The sequence below is a fragment of the Aegilops tauschii genome, chromosome 3 (assembly GCF_002575655.3).
Source record: "Aegilops tauschii subsp. strangulata cultivar AL8/78 chromosome 3, Aet v6.0, whole genome shotgun sequence".
NCBI classification, from domain to species: Eukaryota; Viridiplantae; Streptophyta; class Magnoliopsida; order Poales; family Poaceae; genus Aegilops; species Aegilops tauschii.
The window spans coordinates 439,246,900-439,259,717 of NC_053037.3; the positions used below are offsets into that span (position 1 = coordinate 439,246,900).

The 12,818-nt window shown below is 48.4% G+C and overlaps 1 protein-coding gene across 2 annotated transcripts; it reads right to left on the reverse strand.

The window, feature by feature from the left end:
- Window positions 1-523: 523 nt before the first annotated feature.
- Window positions 524-9,139, reverse strand: LOC109766741 (receptor-like serine/threonine-protein kinase SD1-8). Of its 2 annotated transcripts, none has more exons than XM_020325523.4 (8): window positions 8,058-9,139; window positions 7,405-7,960; window positions 2,413-2,544; window positions 2,161-2,333; window positions 1,639-1,849; window positions 1,322-1,559; window positions 1,087-1,237; window positions 524-1,003 (listed from the first exon to the last, which is right to left on the reverse strand). In XM_020325523.4, exons 1-8 carry the CDS (start codon window positions 8,799-8,801, stop codon window positions 692-694), a joined length of 2,517 nt encoding a protein of 838 aa, XP_020181112.1. In that variant the 5' UTR covers window positions 8,802-9,139; the 3' UTR covers window positions 524-691. The 2 variants fall into 2 exon arrangements, with proteins under 2 accessions (XP_020181112.1, XP_020181111.1); XM_020325522.4 differs by having other exon boundaries at window positions 1,322-1,562.
- Window positions 9,140-12,818: the final 3,679 nt, after the last annotated feature.

Consider the following 12,818-nt stretch of genomic DNA (forward strand, 5'->3'; position numbering starts at 1 on the left):
TTGTGTCAGAACTTGATATACTGCAAGGACTATTAATCCGACATTGCACAGGTGCTGCTGCCTAATTTTGCTTTAGTTGTGATTTGTTTGCGAAATTAGAATAGGATATAGAAAATCTATTTAAATCTATCTAATATACTTAATTTGTTCCCTAATTTCATTCAAGAGATCCTGAGGAAAATAATTGGGTTCCCACCGAGCTGAAACAATATGCTGATGGCTAGAAAAAACACTCGTCTCTTTTATTCTAAAAATAAAGTAAAGATAAGAAAAATATCCTTAGGAATTGAGAGTTTGAAACCTTCAGGACATGGAATATTAATGGTGTGAGGTGCTTTGAAATATATTGCCTTGTAGCACAACCTTTTTATTTTCTGTTACTTTCATTTCATTGATGTTCACTACAATTTAAAATAACTGCTGTGCGGACGTAATCTTCATTCTGATTTGTGACTTCAAAATAGTACCAGATAACCGAACTTTCCTACTTTCTGTTGTTACTTGTCAACAATGACCACCACAGTTTAAAATGACTGCTGAGCTGAAGCAATCTTCATTCTAGTATGTGATATTATTCGAAACAACATTAGTCCCTTTTGCCCAGATGCACAAACGATAAGAAAATAGTAATGTACTAATCCTCATTCTATAATACAGAACCCCTGGTAAGTTCAATAAGCAGCTTAGCTTCCTATCGACCTTCAATTATGGTAACAGTCGCACTGCCGAATATGCTGCTGTCTGGTTTGCTTGATGACGTCTCTGTTTCCATTTGAATTCTTCTAGCTGCAAAACCAGGCTGCTTAGGAGTTGGCAATGTGGCAGTATCTGTAGCAGCTAACATCATAAGCACTTGAGACATCAATGGACGATCATCTGGGTTCTCTTGCACACACAGGAGTCCCACTCTGGTGCATTTGAGTACTTGATCTGAGTTGAACGAGCCATTCATGGTTTCATCTGCTAATTCTACGCCTTTCCCTTCGTTCCATAAGCTCCATGCCTGCAGAATGAAAAATCTGTCGAAGTTATCTTGAAATTTAACTGAGAAACACAACTTGTATGTGTGGATGACTATGTTCTTACATGTCCTAGAAGATTTAGGTGATTTGAGTAGGAATACACCCCTCTGTTTCTTCTACCACTTATTATTTCCAGCAGTAATACTCCGAAACTAAATACATCTGATTTGACTGAGAAGACTCCATCCATTGCATATTCTGGAGCCATGTAGCCACTACAGAATAGCCACATCAATGTGTTAATATTGGGAACCTCATTTGTATAATCAAAAGATTGTTTTCCCTGTTATCATACTTACTATGTGCCAACGACTTTACATGTATTGATTTCTGTCTCTTCACTGCCAAACATTCTTGCCATGCCGAAGTCAGAAATTTTGGGGGTCATCTCCTTGTCTAGAAGAACATTACTTGCCTTCATGTCTCTATGGATGATTCTGTATCTTGAGTCCTGGTGGAGATACAGTAATCCTCGAGCAATGCCTTCTATGATCGAGTATCGCACCTGCCAATCTAGTTGTATACTGTTGGATTTTTCTGCTGATATATGCAAACACATGTTGGTAATTTTGTCAGCCAATAGTTGAGGTCAGAAAGTGAAAGGTTGAGAGGTTACCAAATAGGAAGTAGTCAAGGCTCTTATTTTCCATGTATTCATAGATAAGTAGCCTTTCTTGTCCACTAATGCTATAGCCAAGAAGCCGGACGAGGTTCCGGTGCTGGAGTTTAGCTATTAACATAACCTCATTCTTGAACTCATCGAGACCCTGTACGGATGTCTTTGAAAGTGTCTTAACAGCTATTTCCTGTCCATCCTCAAGCTTACCCTGTAATTTTGAAGGAGATACTTTCAAACTTCAGCAGATCAGGGTTTACAAATGGCCATAGTTGTTTGTTTATTTGAAATAATTATGTTTCCTGTGATAACCTTGATATAAAACCTACTACCTCTGTACCAAATGTAAGACGTTTTTGCAGTTTAATTTGAACTACAAAAACGTTCTAAATTTGTTTACAGAGGGAGCAATAGTTATATCAGTTGGAACCATGTTCTTCCATTCGAATTAAAGCGTTCTTGATGCTACTCATTGTTTCATTCATATGCATATTGTATAGATTTGCCATCTGAAGTGCTAACCTTATATACTGGTCCAAAGCCACCCTCGCCGAGTTTGTTATCGATGGAGAAACCATCAGTGGCAGCTGCAATTGTCCCCAGATCAAATATCGGCAGTTCCAAGTCATCATTGTGACTACTTCCATCATACTGGCGGGGAGTGCTGCGTGAACCGCCGCTCCATTTACTCGATCCTAGAGACATAAGAATCAGAATAACATTCAGAAACGTCAAGTATTAGGGCAGTTGGAAGTCTACTGGATCTGATGCTACCTGTTTTTCTTGCTTTCTTCTTCCCTCTTGTCCAGAAGAAAACACCAGCGAGTGCTAAAAGGAATGCCAGCGCGGAGACGCTGGCGACAACTGCGACTATTACGTGTTTCTTCTTGGATTTACTTGTTATACCTGTGTGGTAAACCATAAACGGTTAGTTTGGGGATGCATATGTCTTAAGACACATTCATCTGGAATTCTGGAGGAGCATATGCTTTTATGAGTATCCCAAGATGTCACATGATGCTCTTCAGTTAAAATGTCGCATGTCCTGCTTCAAGAGCTGAGACTTGAGTACGCGCTTCAAATCCCCCCTAAGAACTCTGATGCTACGCATCGGATCAGTTTGCGGTTGCAAATGAATAAAGCAAAGTGATGCCTGACCGGGCTGCTGCTGCTGCTGCTTTTGAAGATTTGGTTGTCTAGCTTACTAGTGTAGTAATTGAATCCTAAAGCTGGGTGGTGCTGTGCGACCAAGCCCGACCACGTTTTGTGGTTTGTGGTTGTGGAGGGCCCCGTCCTACCAAAAACGCTGCTGCGCTGGCTGATTTGATTAACCTGTCTCACGGAAGCTGGGCGTCGGACACCTTAATGGTGATGTGATCTCCAACAGATTTGCTGTGGCTGCCATTGTAATCATGTGTTCCAAGTTTCTACCGTAAGGGCAAGCGTTTAATTACGTTCTAGTTTTGTTGCTTCTTGACTGCCAACCAAATCTACGGCACGGTGCGGTCCATGCTAAGGAAGGTATAAGCAGTAGGGAGTGGAGGTTCTTTTCTTAGAGGGAGAAGAGATTGCATAATCCTGTCCGTCTTTCAACTGGCAAGCAGCATCTTATCACTAGAGCTTTATCCTACTTGGCGAAATTTCACCCACCAACAACAGGTACAATTCCAGCCACGTTCCACGTGCCTCTCGTGGCCTACAGAGGCCATGCAAACATTGGTCCTTCCCTAGTGTGGTGTAGTAGTACCACACGTCCAAATCAATCGGACAAGCCCCACACGGCCACATCACAAAAGAGCATTTGATTCCTTTGGGAAAAAGTGGAAATCCCGTCGCATCGCATGCTGCCCGTCTTCTTCGACCTTTCGACTGTGGCATCAAACAAAGAAGATACACGTTGAGGCTCGACGGAGACCTCACAGACCAGGTGTGATTCTCGCCGCAGCCGGCCGACCTTGACGGTTGACGCCCTCCTGACCTGAGAAGCCGATCGACCAACGTCGCCATGTTTACGGGGGTCAAACCACCCGAGTGGCCGAATCCCCAATTCCCCGTCGATTTTGCCGTCCCAATCGGGGAAATTCGAAGCGATTTGCAAGGGCGCAGTAGATGCCTTTGCGAGAGCGATGGCCACCAATCATCTTGCCAAGCATGCAAGCATTCACATGCGATGCCGCCTCTGACCGAAGAGAAATGGATCAACCTGTCGACAAACTGAACATATGCTACGTAGGAGTATACTGGAAGCTTGTGAAACGAGAATGCAAGTGAGCGGTCGATGATGTTGTGCGTGTCACGAGGGTGCGTACGTCCCTACGTTCCACTGAAATTTCTGACCTTGTGTCAGGTGAGATGCACGGTGGAGTCGTGGAGCCTCTTATTTCGGTGCGGCGCCTGTTCCACCGTACTAGCTTGCATAATTGAGCTTTTTGCCGCGCTGTGCAGATCAAAGCTTGCGCCTTTTTCGGATGCATGAATGGCCCTGCTTTCGGGATTAAAAGCTCTCGGGACCAATTCATGGAGCGATGGCTGGCTGTGGTCTGGTCCCTGTCCAACTTAAGCACCTCCTTTTTTGTTTCCTTTTTCTCGCAAGATCGGCCTCATGATAGAGAGAAATGCAAGGGAAAGGACGGGCTACACAGAACAAAATGCAACAGTGGCTCTCGCCATCTAACATGATCCCCTAACAGAAATGAGCGAAGCCCCATCTGTTTTTTCGCAACAGCCATATGTAAATTGCTTGAATTTGCAACTCGGGTAAGCGGGGTTGGGAAGAAGACGACGCGCAGCCCCAAGGCCGAAGATGGCGTCCCCCATGGCGAGTCTGGCGAGGTGCAGTGATGTCGAGGAGGCCTTGGACGGGAGCAACCCGAAGCCGGCAACGACGCAGATACAGGGGGTTCGAGGGTTGACTGGTTCAGATGGGTGTATGGGCTCGCTGGAGAAATCTGGTGTCCGGGGAGGTTCAAAGGGGTGGCTGGGGAATGCGGCAGCACGACGGTGGGGGAGGCCAGGGGAGGTCACGAGGCGCACACGGCAGCAGCAGACGGCCCATCCGACGCTGGATTGGGCGGACCGAAAAAGGAGAGGTCGGGAGGTTGAGGTAAGAAGATCAGTTGTTCGATTTCGATCCGAGATGGCTCAAAAATCGACTAGCCCCAAACCTATTTTTGGGCTACTTGTAAATAACCAGCTCCTTTTTTGGTCTCTGTGCAATACACTCGGGCTGGTCTTGTGGCGCCGCCTTGGCTCCTCGTATTCTTTCGGTGAACTCGCTGCCGTGACATGAGCCTTTGAGGCGCAATGTACTTTGTCGGCGGCGACTCTTGGACAACGCCTTCGTTGGGTCCGACTAGTTTCTGCCGACCACTTGCCATTACTTGGCGCTTGGGTGCAGGGTACGTTGATCCAGTTCGGCCCCATGGTTTGGTCGTGCTTCCGGTTCTCCCGGCTTTGGTTGTGGTGTGGTTTTTTGTGTTATGTGTTCTATGAGATGGGCTAGGCGTGTTTAGTTTGATGTGTGTTGGAGGGCTCAGCATCCCTTGTTCTGCTTAGCCCACACTTAGTGTGGTGCCTCCTTTCTTATCTGTATGATTGTTCTCTCTTACCCATCAATGAAAATATGCAATCCCTGCGTATTTGTGATAAAAGATGCTTCAATTTGATGGTTGAAGTATTTTTTTAGGCAACACTGTAATATGTCAAATATACATTTTTATGGGGCTGACACATCTAGATGTGCACTATACATCTAAGTAACTCAATGAAGCATATAAATAAAGAAAAAGAAAATATATACCCACACGAATCTTCATGCAAGATCAATGACATAGAATCTACACTAGTAGAAAACAGGCTTTGGTTCGGCCAGAAAAGAGCATTAATCCCGGTTGCATTACGAACCGGGACTAATATGAGCATTAGTCCCGGTTCGAGCGGCTAGGGCACCGTACAGGCATTAGTCCCGGTTGGTGCCACGAACCGGGACTAAAGGGTATGATGCCCATTAGTACCGGTTCGTGGCACCAACCGGTACTAAAGGTTAGACCTTTAGTCCCGGTTCGAGCCACCAACCGGTACTAATGGGGTTTGAGGCATTAGTACCGGTTCATGGCATGAACCGGTACTAAAGGTCCCATTTTCAAACTCTAACACCCCCCTTGGATCGCCTTTTCAGTTTTGCAAAAAGGAAAAGAAAATGATAAAAACTTCAAAAATTAAAATCCTTCCAGATGTAGTTATGTTACTACATGTACTAGTTAGGAAAATTTAAAAATTTAAATTTGGACATGTTTTGCAAAAAGTGTAGGGAAAATGTAAAACGGCTATAACTTTTGCATACGATGTCAGAAAAAACGTATAATATATAAAAAAATTCAGCACGAAAATCCGCATCCGATTTTGACCGCCTACGGCCTGTTTGCAAATTTCTAGAATCCTCAAATTCTAAAAGGAAAAAAAGTTATGCTCAAATTTCTATTTTTTTTGTTAAATCTGGTCAAACTATGGTCAAACTACTTATTCAAGAAGTATTAGTGTTACTAAATAATTACTCAAGAATATTAGTGTTACTAAATAATTATTTCAGTTTTTTTGAATTTTGGTCAAATCTGGTCAAACTGTGGTCAAACTAATTATTCAAGAAATATTAGTGTTACTAAATAATTATTTCAGTTTTTTTGAATTTTGGTCAAATCTGGTCAAACTGTGGTCAAACTATGGTCAAACTACTTATTCAAGAAATATTAGTGTTACTAAATAATTATTGTTTTTTAGAAATAGTTTCAAACTCAAACAGTGAAATGTATGACTTCATGCTCAAGCTAAATTCCTGAGGGTTAATAGGATTGACATCTTACTATTGTCAGGAAAACAACAAATGCAGACTTGGAAACGATGGAGAATAGAACCCGGAAGTTAAGCGTGCTCAGGCTGGAGTAGTGAGAGGATGGATGACCGTTCGGGAAGTTAGATGATTTGGAATGATGAGGGGTGATTAGAGATTAGAGGTTAAATTGAGTAGTGATGAGGGGTGATTAGAGATTAGAGGTTAAAATAATTCAGAAATTTGAAAATAAAAAAAAAGTAAAAAAAATTCAAAAAATTTCCTTTAGTACCAGTTGGTGTTACCAACCGGGACTAAAGGTGGACCTCCAGGCAGCGGCCACGTGGAGGGCCTTTAGTCCCGGTTCGTGTAAGAACCGGGACTAAAGGGGGAGGCTTTAGTAACGACCTTTAGTCCCGGTTTCCCTTATGAACTGGGACTAAAGGCCCTTTTTCTACTAGTGCTAGATGTACAATATTTTATGACACATCTATATGTGCTTTAGCAAAGCTATTTTTTTATATACCAAGGTCATAGTGTTGGTATCTGAAAATACAGTTATTTTAAAGCATATCTAGATATGCTCTACGTGTTGCACATCTAAGTCTTATGTCATTGATTCTACACTAAGATTCGTGCAAGCATTTTCTTTGTCTTTTTTCTTTGTTCCTTCTAGTTTGGTTGAGCCACTTAGATGTGCAATAATTAGGGCATATATAGACCCCTGAAATATACTGAGGTCAATTTTTAGATACCAACACAATGTTTTGTTTTGGGCGAACACTATGTAATGCGAATGTGGTGAAATGTGCTCTAACCCGTACGCACGCACGTACGAATGTTTTTCTTATTGGAATACTACTTACTAAGTTAGGATACAAGATACGTACGTATATGGAGGAACGCGGCGTATGTATTGTAGAATGCAGAGTATGGCGTACCGAGATCGGCGGCGGCGAGGCGGACGAAGAGTTCCTGGCCGAAGTCCGGGTAGACGCGCAGGTCGGTGAGGCCCGAGCTCCACATGACGCAGCCGGAGCCGTCGGCGCGGCGGTCGGCGCTGACGTTGCCGCTGGCGTAGGCGGTGCAGGAGCAGTTCCGGAGGCACGCCTGCCGGCATTGCTCCAGGCTGAGGCTCATGTCCACCACGCTCCGCACCGTGTCGGGCACCTTGGCGTGCCTCAGCGTGACGAACCCGTCGGTGCCGTTCCGGCAGTCGAGCGGCGTCGCCCGCACGCAGCCGTCCCGGCCGTCCCGCAGCGCCCAGGCGGCCGGCGACCTGGGGACGAAGCCGCGCAGGCAGGAGCAGACGGGCATGTTGTTGGTGTCGCAGACGCCGTTGGGCCCGCACGGCGACACCGCGTCGCACTGGTCCTTGGGCGCGTACCAGTAGAGGTTCCACGTCCCCGCCGCCTCCACCCACGTCGACCGCTGCAGCAGCCCGTTGTTCCCCGTGGTGTTCAGCCCCAGCCTCGATATGATCGACTCGTTGTGCACCTTGATAATTACCGGGCACGTAGTACAAGCCGTCAGGTGAGCAGTGAGAAGTGTACGTGTATAGTGCGTGTGCGTGCATGAGCGATGGGTTTCTTACGTGGAAGCTGTATGTGACCTCCTGGACGTTGTTGATGAAGCTGAAGGTGAAGTCGGAGTAGGTGACGGTGTCCGGCACGCCGGTGAACTGGACGCCGTCCCAGGGGCCGGAGCGCCAGACCAGGTCGTCGCCGTTCCAGATGAACACCTGGGGGTCGCCGGAGGTGACCATGGCCATGACCACGGGCCCCGGCGAGGGGTCCGACGGGCTCTTCCACGCCGTCAGCGTCCGGTTCCGCCCCTTCACGAGGTCGACCCCCAGCTTCATGTCCGGGAGCAGCGTGTCGGTCGGGTAGTCGAACCCCTCCCACGCCACGCCGCCGCCCGCGTCCGCGAGCACCAGGTTGCCGTTGTCCAGGATCCGCGCCGCGGGGCTCGCCAGCGCGGCCGCCGGCTTGACCGACCACACGATGGTCGAGTTGCCCGTGGCAATGGCGAGCGTGCCGGTGGCGGACACGGAGAGCGTGGCGCCGGGGTTGTCCGCGACGGCGCCGGGGATGGGGTGCTCGCGGTTGGCGACCCAGACCACCGTGCGGACGGAGACCTTGCCGTACCAGACGCCGACGTAGGTGCTGTTGGCGCCCGGCGGGGTGAAGAAGCCGAGCACGAACTTGCCGTCGGGGACCGAGAGCAGCGTCTGGTTCGCGGCGAGCGGGCGGCCCGGCGTGACGGCGTCCCTGGCATGGCATGCCGTGGACGCGAGTAGCAGGGGGAGGAGGAGGAGGTAACAAGCAAACGAGGCCATGGCTCGATCTGAAGGAGCGGTGCCACCACGTCACTGTGGATTGTGTCACGCTCACGCGCGCTGGCGTTCGGGACGGTAGCTGCAGGATAGGGCGTTGGTGGAGGATTGCTGCATGTCGTCGTGGAGTGGAGAGTGGCTGCTCACTGCGAACCTGGACAGGAACTCTCCCTTTTAGTAGAGAACGCTGGAGCTCCAGAATCTCCGATTTCTGCAACGGAATTCAGTACAAATTGGGTAAACTAGATGGGCCGTGCCAAGGACGCGTGGGTGCGTTCGTTAGCACAAAGTTGGGCACCCCGAAATACGGCGTATACGGTGGGAAACCCATGCACATACATACGAAACGAAAGTGGATACGATAAGTGAACCCCTTTATACGTTTAGTGGGGGTTATACTGAAACGGGACTCTGGAAAGTATTCATAGGATAGATCGGCTAGGTCTAGTGGACCGAGACATAACCGATTCTAGGTCGACATGCAAAATGTCATACATTTTTCTTGAAAAAAGCAAAATGCCATACATTTATCTTTTGATAATTAATCAATTCATACGCATAGTGAGAACATGTTTTTTTTTTCGCGGGTACATAGTGAGAACATGTTGACAGTAACATGATAAGAAAATTTGAAAGTTTAACTATCATTACCAACGCGGGCGATCAATCACGACCAACGGTGACGACCATGGGCTCCAAGTCCATCTGACAACAGCACCTCTCTTCGGTGAAGCAGTGGGGATTTTTTGTGAAACCAGTTTGAGCACACAGAGGCACGCACTTGTCGCGCGTGCATGGTACTCCCTCTGTCCCCTTCTGCTGGAGTTTAAGGGCATCCCCTTCTGCTATTCTTTGGATGTTTGATCTTCTTGATAATGTGTTCAAGGGCATCCCCTTCTGCTGGAGTTTATATAGAGGAGATAAGCACTCACACGGATTGAATTTAAGCCTGCCTGCATTTATGGTGGTACTTAATTACCTTGTAATTTTAGGCTGGAGTTAATGCATTAATCTTTTTCAATATAAAAAAGGCGATATTTGGTTAATGCAATACTAAATGGATAACTATCACCTCCTTTGGGCAATCACAGCATATCGGTTACTATATGTCTCTCCATCCATACACCGCTCAGTTTATGATGGTACACCCCCTATATGTCCGAACGGGATGAGTTCAAGAAACTTTTGGGCCTCCAAAGCGGTCGGACATATTTGGCAAGACCAGTTTGAACATTCGAAATCCCCCACTCCAGCCTCAAATCAGGAGGTGGTCTAGGCCTCTAGGGAAGTCCAGACGGCAACCGCGTCGATGTCCGACATCCCGATGCCACCCGAAAACCCCTTCCGGCTTCCTTTTCTCTTTTCACAATTTGCCACACGCTTCCCGTGTCCGACCCCGCCCTCTCCACCGCAAACGCTCCGAGGGCTAGGGAGAAGGCTAAGGAGGCGAGGGTTGCCAGTATGGTCGTCTGAGTCGTAGCACTTTCTCCACAGCAGACTGCCATGCCGGTGTCGCCAAGTTAGTAAAGATGGTGAAGGCAGCGAGGCAAGAGATGGCCGTTATCCGCTGGCCAGATGACAGTATTCCCATAAGCATCTTTGCCCTCTCGGATAAGTTGAAGCAGGGTCCGATTCATGTCAACCGGTGTAGACAATCGGATGTACGTGTGGGAGAACGGATGGTGTTGGCGGTGCTGAAGGCGCATCATCAGAAAGTCAACCTCATGGCCATCGTCAAGGCAGCGCCGGCTGGTCCAGATGGTTCCTCGATCCATCCACAGATTGTCTCCATCGACGTCCTTGCTTACACCTTCAAGGTCGACAAGTATTTCTCCATAACCGAAATAATAGAGTGATTAAATGTAGCATGTAATGTTCTTGGGATGCCGAGTAGGAAACTTTCTAAATTTTTCGCAAGTTTAAATGTGTCGGTTCAAAATTTTCCCCATTTGGGAGACCGTCTATGATCATTTGATACTCGACCAGGGCATTTCACTTATCCCTCTCAGGTGAAGAATATTTGGTTGTCAGAAAAAGGAAAACTAATCTTGTTTACACTTTTTTTATATCAGGAGGCAGCTAACAATATTATCCAGGTTCCAATAATTCAATCTGAAGGGAAATATATTCTATGCTGGAAACTGCATCACTCAGAAAAATGCTCATCAGAATATGCTTACAAAGCTAAATTACAGGACATGCAAGAAGAGGGTGAACCACTAGCCAGGACACGTACCCGAGAAGATTCTAAAGCTAGGATGGAAAGAGAAACAAATGGTGCCTCGAGTACAATTATTTGCATGGAGGCTGTTCAGGAGGGCGATTCCAGGTTAAACGGGCAGGTAGATTCTCCTCCCAAATCAAATATTTATGTGGAGACCCAATAAAAACATACTCTTGGATTACATGGTGCAAAGTTTACACCGATGCTGCATGGACTAACAGCTTCAACAAATCCAATGTAGCTCCAAACAAAACAGGAATAGGAATTCACATTCAGACTCAAGATGACGAAGAAGGAACGGGCATCTTCATAGCAGCAGTTGGCCCTAATGCCAATCCTACACTTCAGCCAGAAGCCATAGCCTTCCAGGTTGCAGCAGAAATAGTGGCCAACATCCAAGCACTAAGATCACTTTCCTGGTGGACAACTTGACACTAACTCAGGCAACAACGTCAAAGAACATTCTCCATTCTCCTGGACACTGGGATATTAGAAGCCAGCCGCAAGCACAATTCTTTCTCACCGCAGGGCACCTTCATACACAGATAGGATTCTCAATGTTAAAGACCACAAATATGCTGCTCTTATCAAAGATATAGTAGACTAGCAGGCAAAGGCGCGGCGATGATAACCCACTAGTATAGGGGACCGCAATAGTTTTCGAGGGTAGAGTATTCAATCGAAATTTATTGATTCGACTCAAGGGAAGCGAAAGAATATTTGCAAGTATTAGCAGTTGAGTTGTCAATTCAACTACACCCGGTGACTAAATATCTGCAGCAGAGTGATCAGTAGCACAGTAATATGATGAAAGAAGTATACATAACACCCTAAAGTATCACATTTTGGCCATATCACCCCCTCACCTCTAAAACCAGATGCTTAATCCCCTGAAGTTTTCGAAACCAGACAAAACACCCCTCAGCCCAATTAAAGTGGTTTATGTAGGCGATATTATCTACCTGGCACTGGGATAGTCAAAAGACCAGTCAATGTTATGTTGGTCTGAGGTAGATCTCATGGCCGCCTACTCAGAAGATGTCTGACGCGGTTGCCGTGCCGCTTCGCCGAGCTCTGATGGGCGAACATCGTCTGTTCCTCACGTGCTACCGTTGATGTCCGCCTCCGCCATCGCGTTCTCCCTCCACTCCCTTCTCTTCCTCGGAAGTGGCATGCGCAGCGAAATAGCAGACGCTGCGAAGGTGAATTGCTCCCCCCGCTCTAGGGTTCCTCCCTCCCGCCCCCCGCTGCCGCCGGCCTCCCTAGGCCCCGCCGCCGCCGCCGACCGCCGGCCGGCCCCCTCCCCCCTCTCCCTTCCCCCGGATCCGCTCCGTGCCGCCTCCCCGGGAGATGGCCGGGGCGGCGCGAGCCCCGCCCCCCCTTTGGCCGTCCCCATCTCCCCTTTCCTCCCTACCGCCGCCGACGGGCGCCCCCGGCGCTGGCCGGGTGGTGTTGGCGGCGGCGGGGCCGGCCTGTCCCCGCGCGCGTGGCTCCCTGCCCGGGGCATGGGGACGGCGGCGGTGCTCCTCGGCTTGATGACGGTCCGGCGGCTCGCGCGGTGGTGGTGCGGCCCCTTGGCAGCGCGACGGCGTGGTGGCGCAGGTTGGCCGGTGGCGCGCCCCCGACCCAGATCTGGGCCCGTGGGCCCCATCTGGGTCCTAGCGGGCCGGCCCCGGCGTGGCTTCGTCATCGTCTGTGTGGTGAGGTGGTGGAGCAGCTCGGACGGGGGGCAGCGATACCGACGGCGTGCCAGCTGCGGCGCGGAGGCGGGAGCTGTCCGGGCCTCTGAGGGCCCG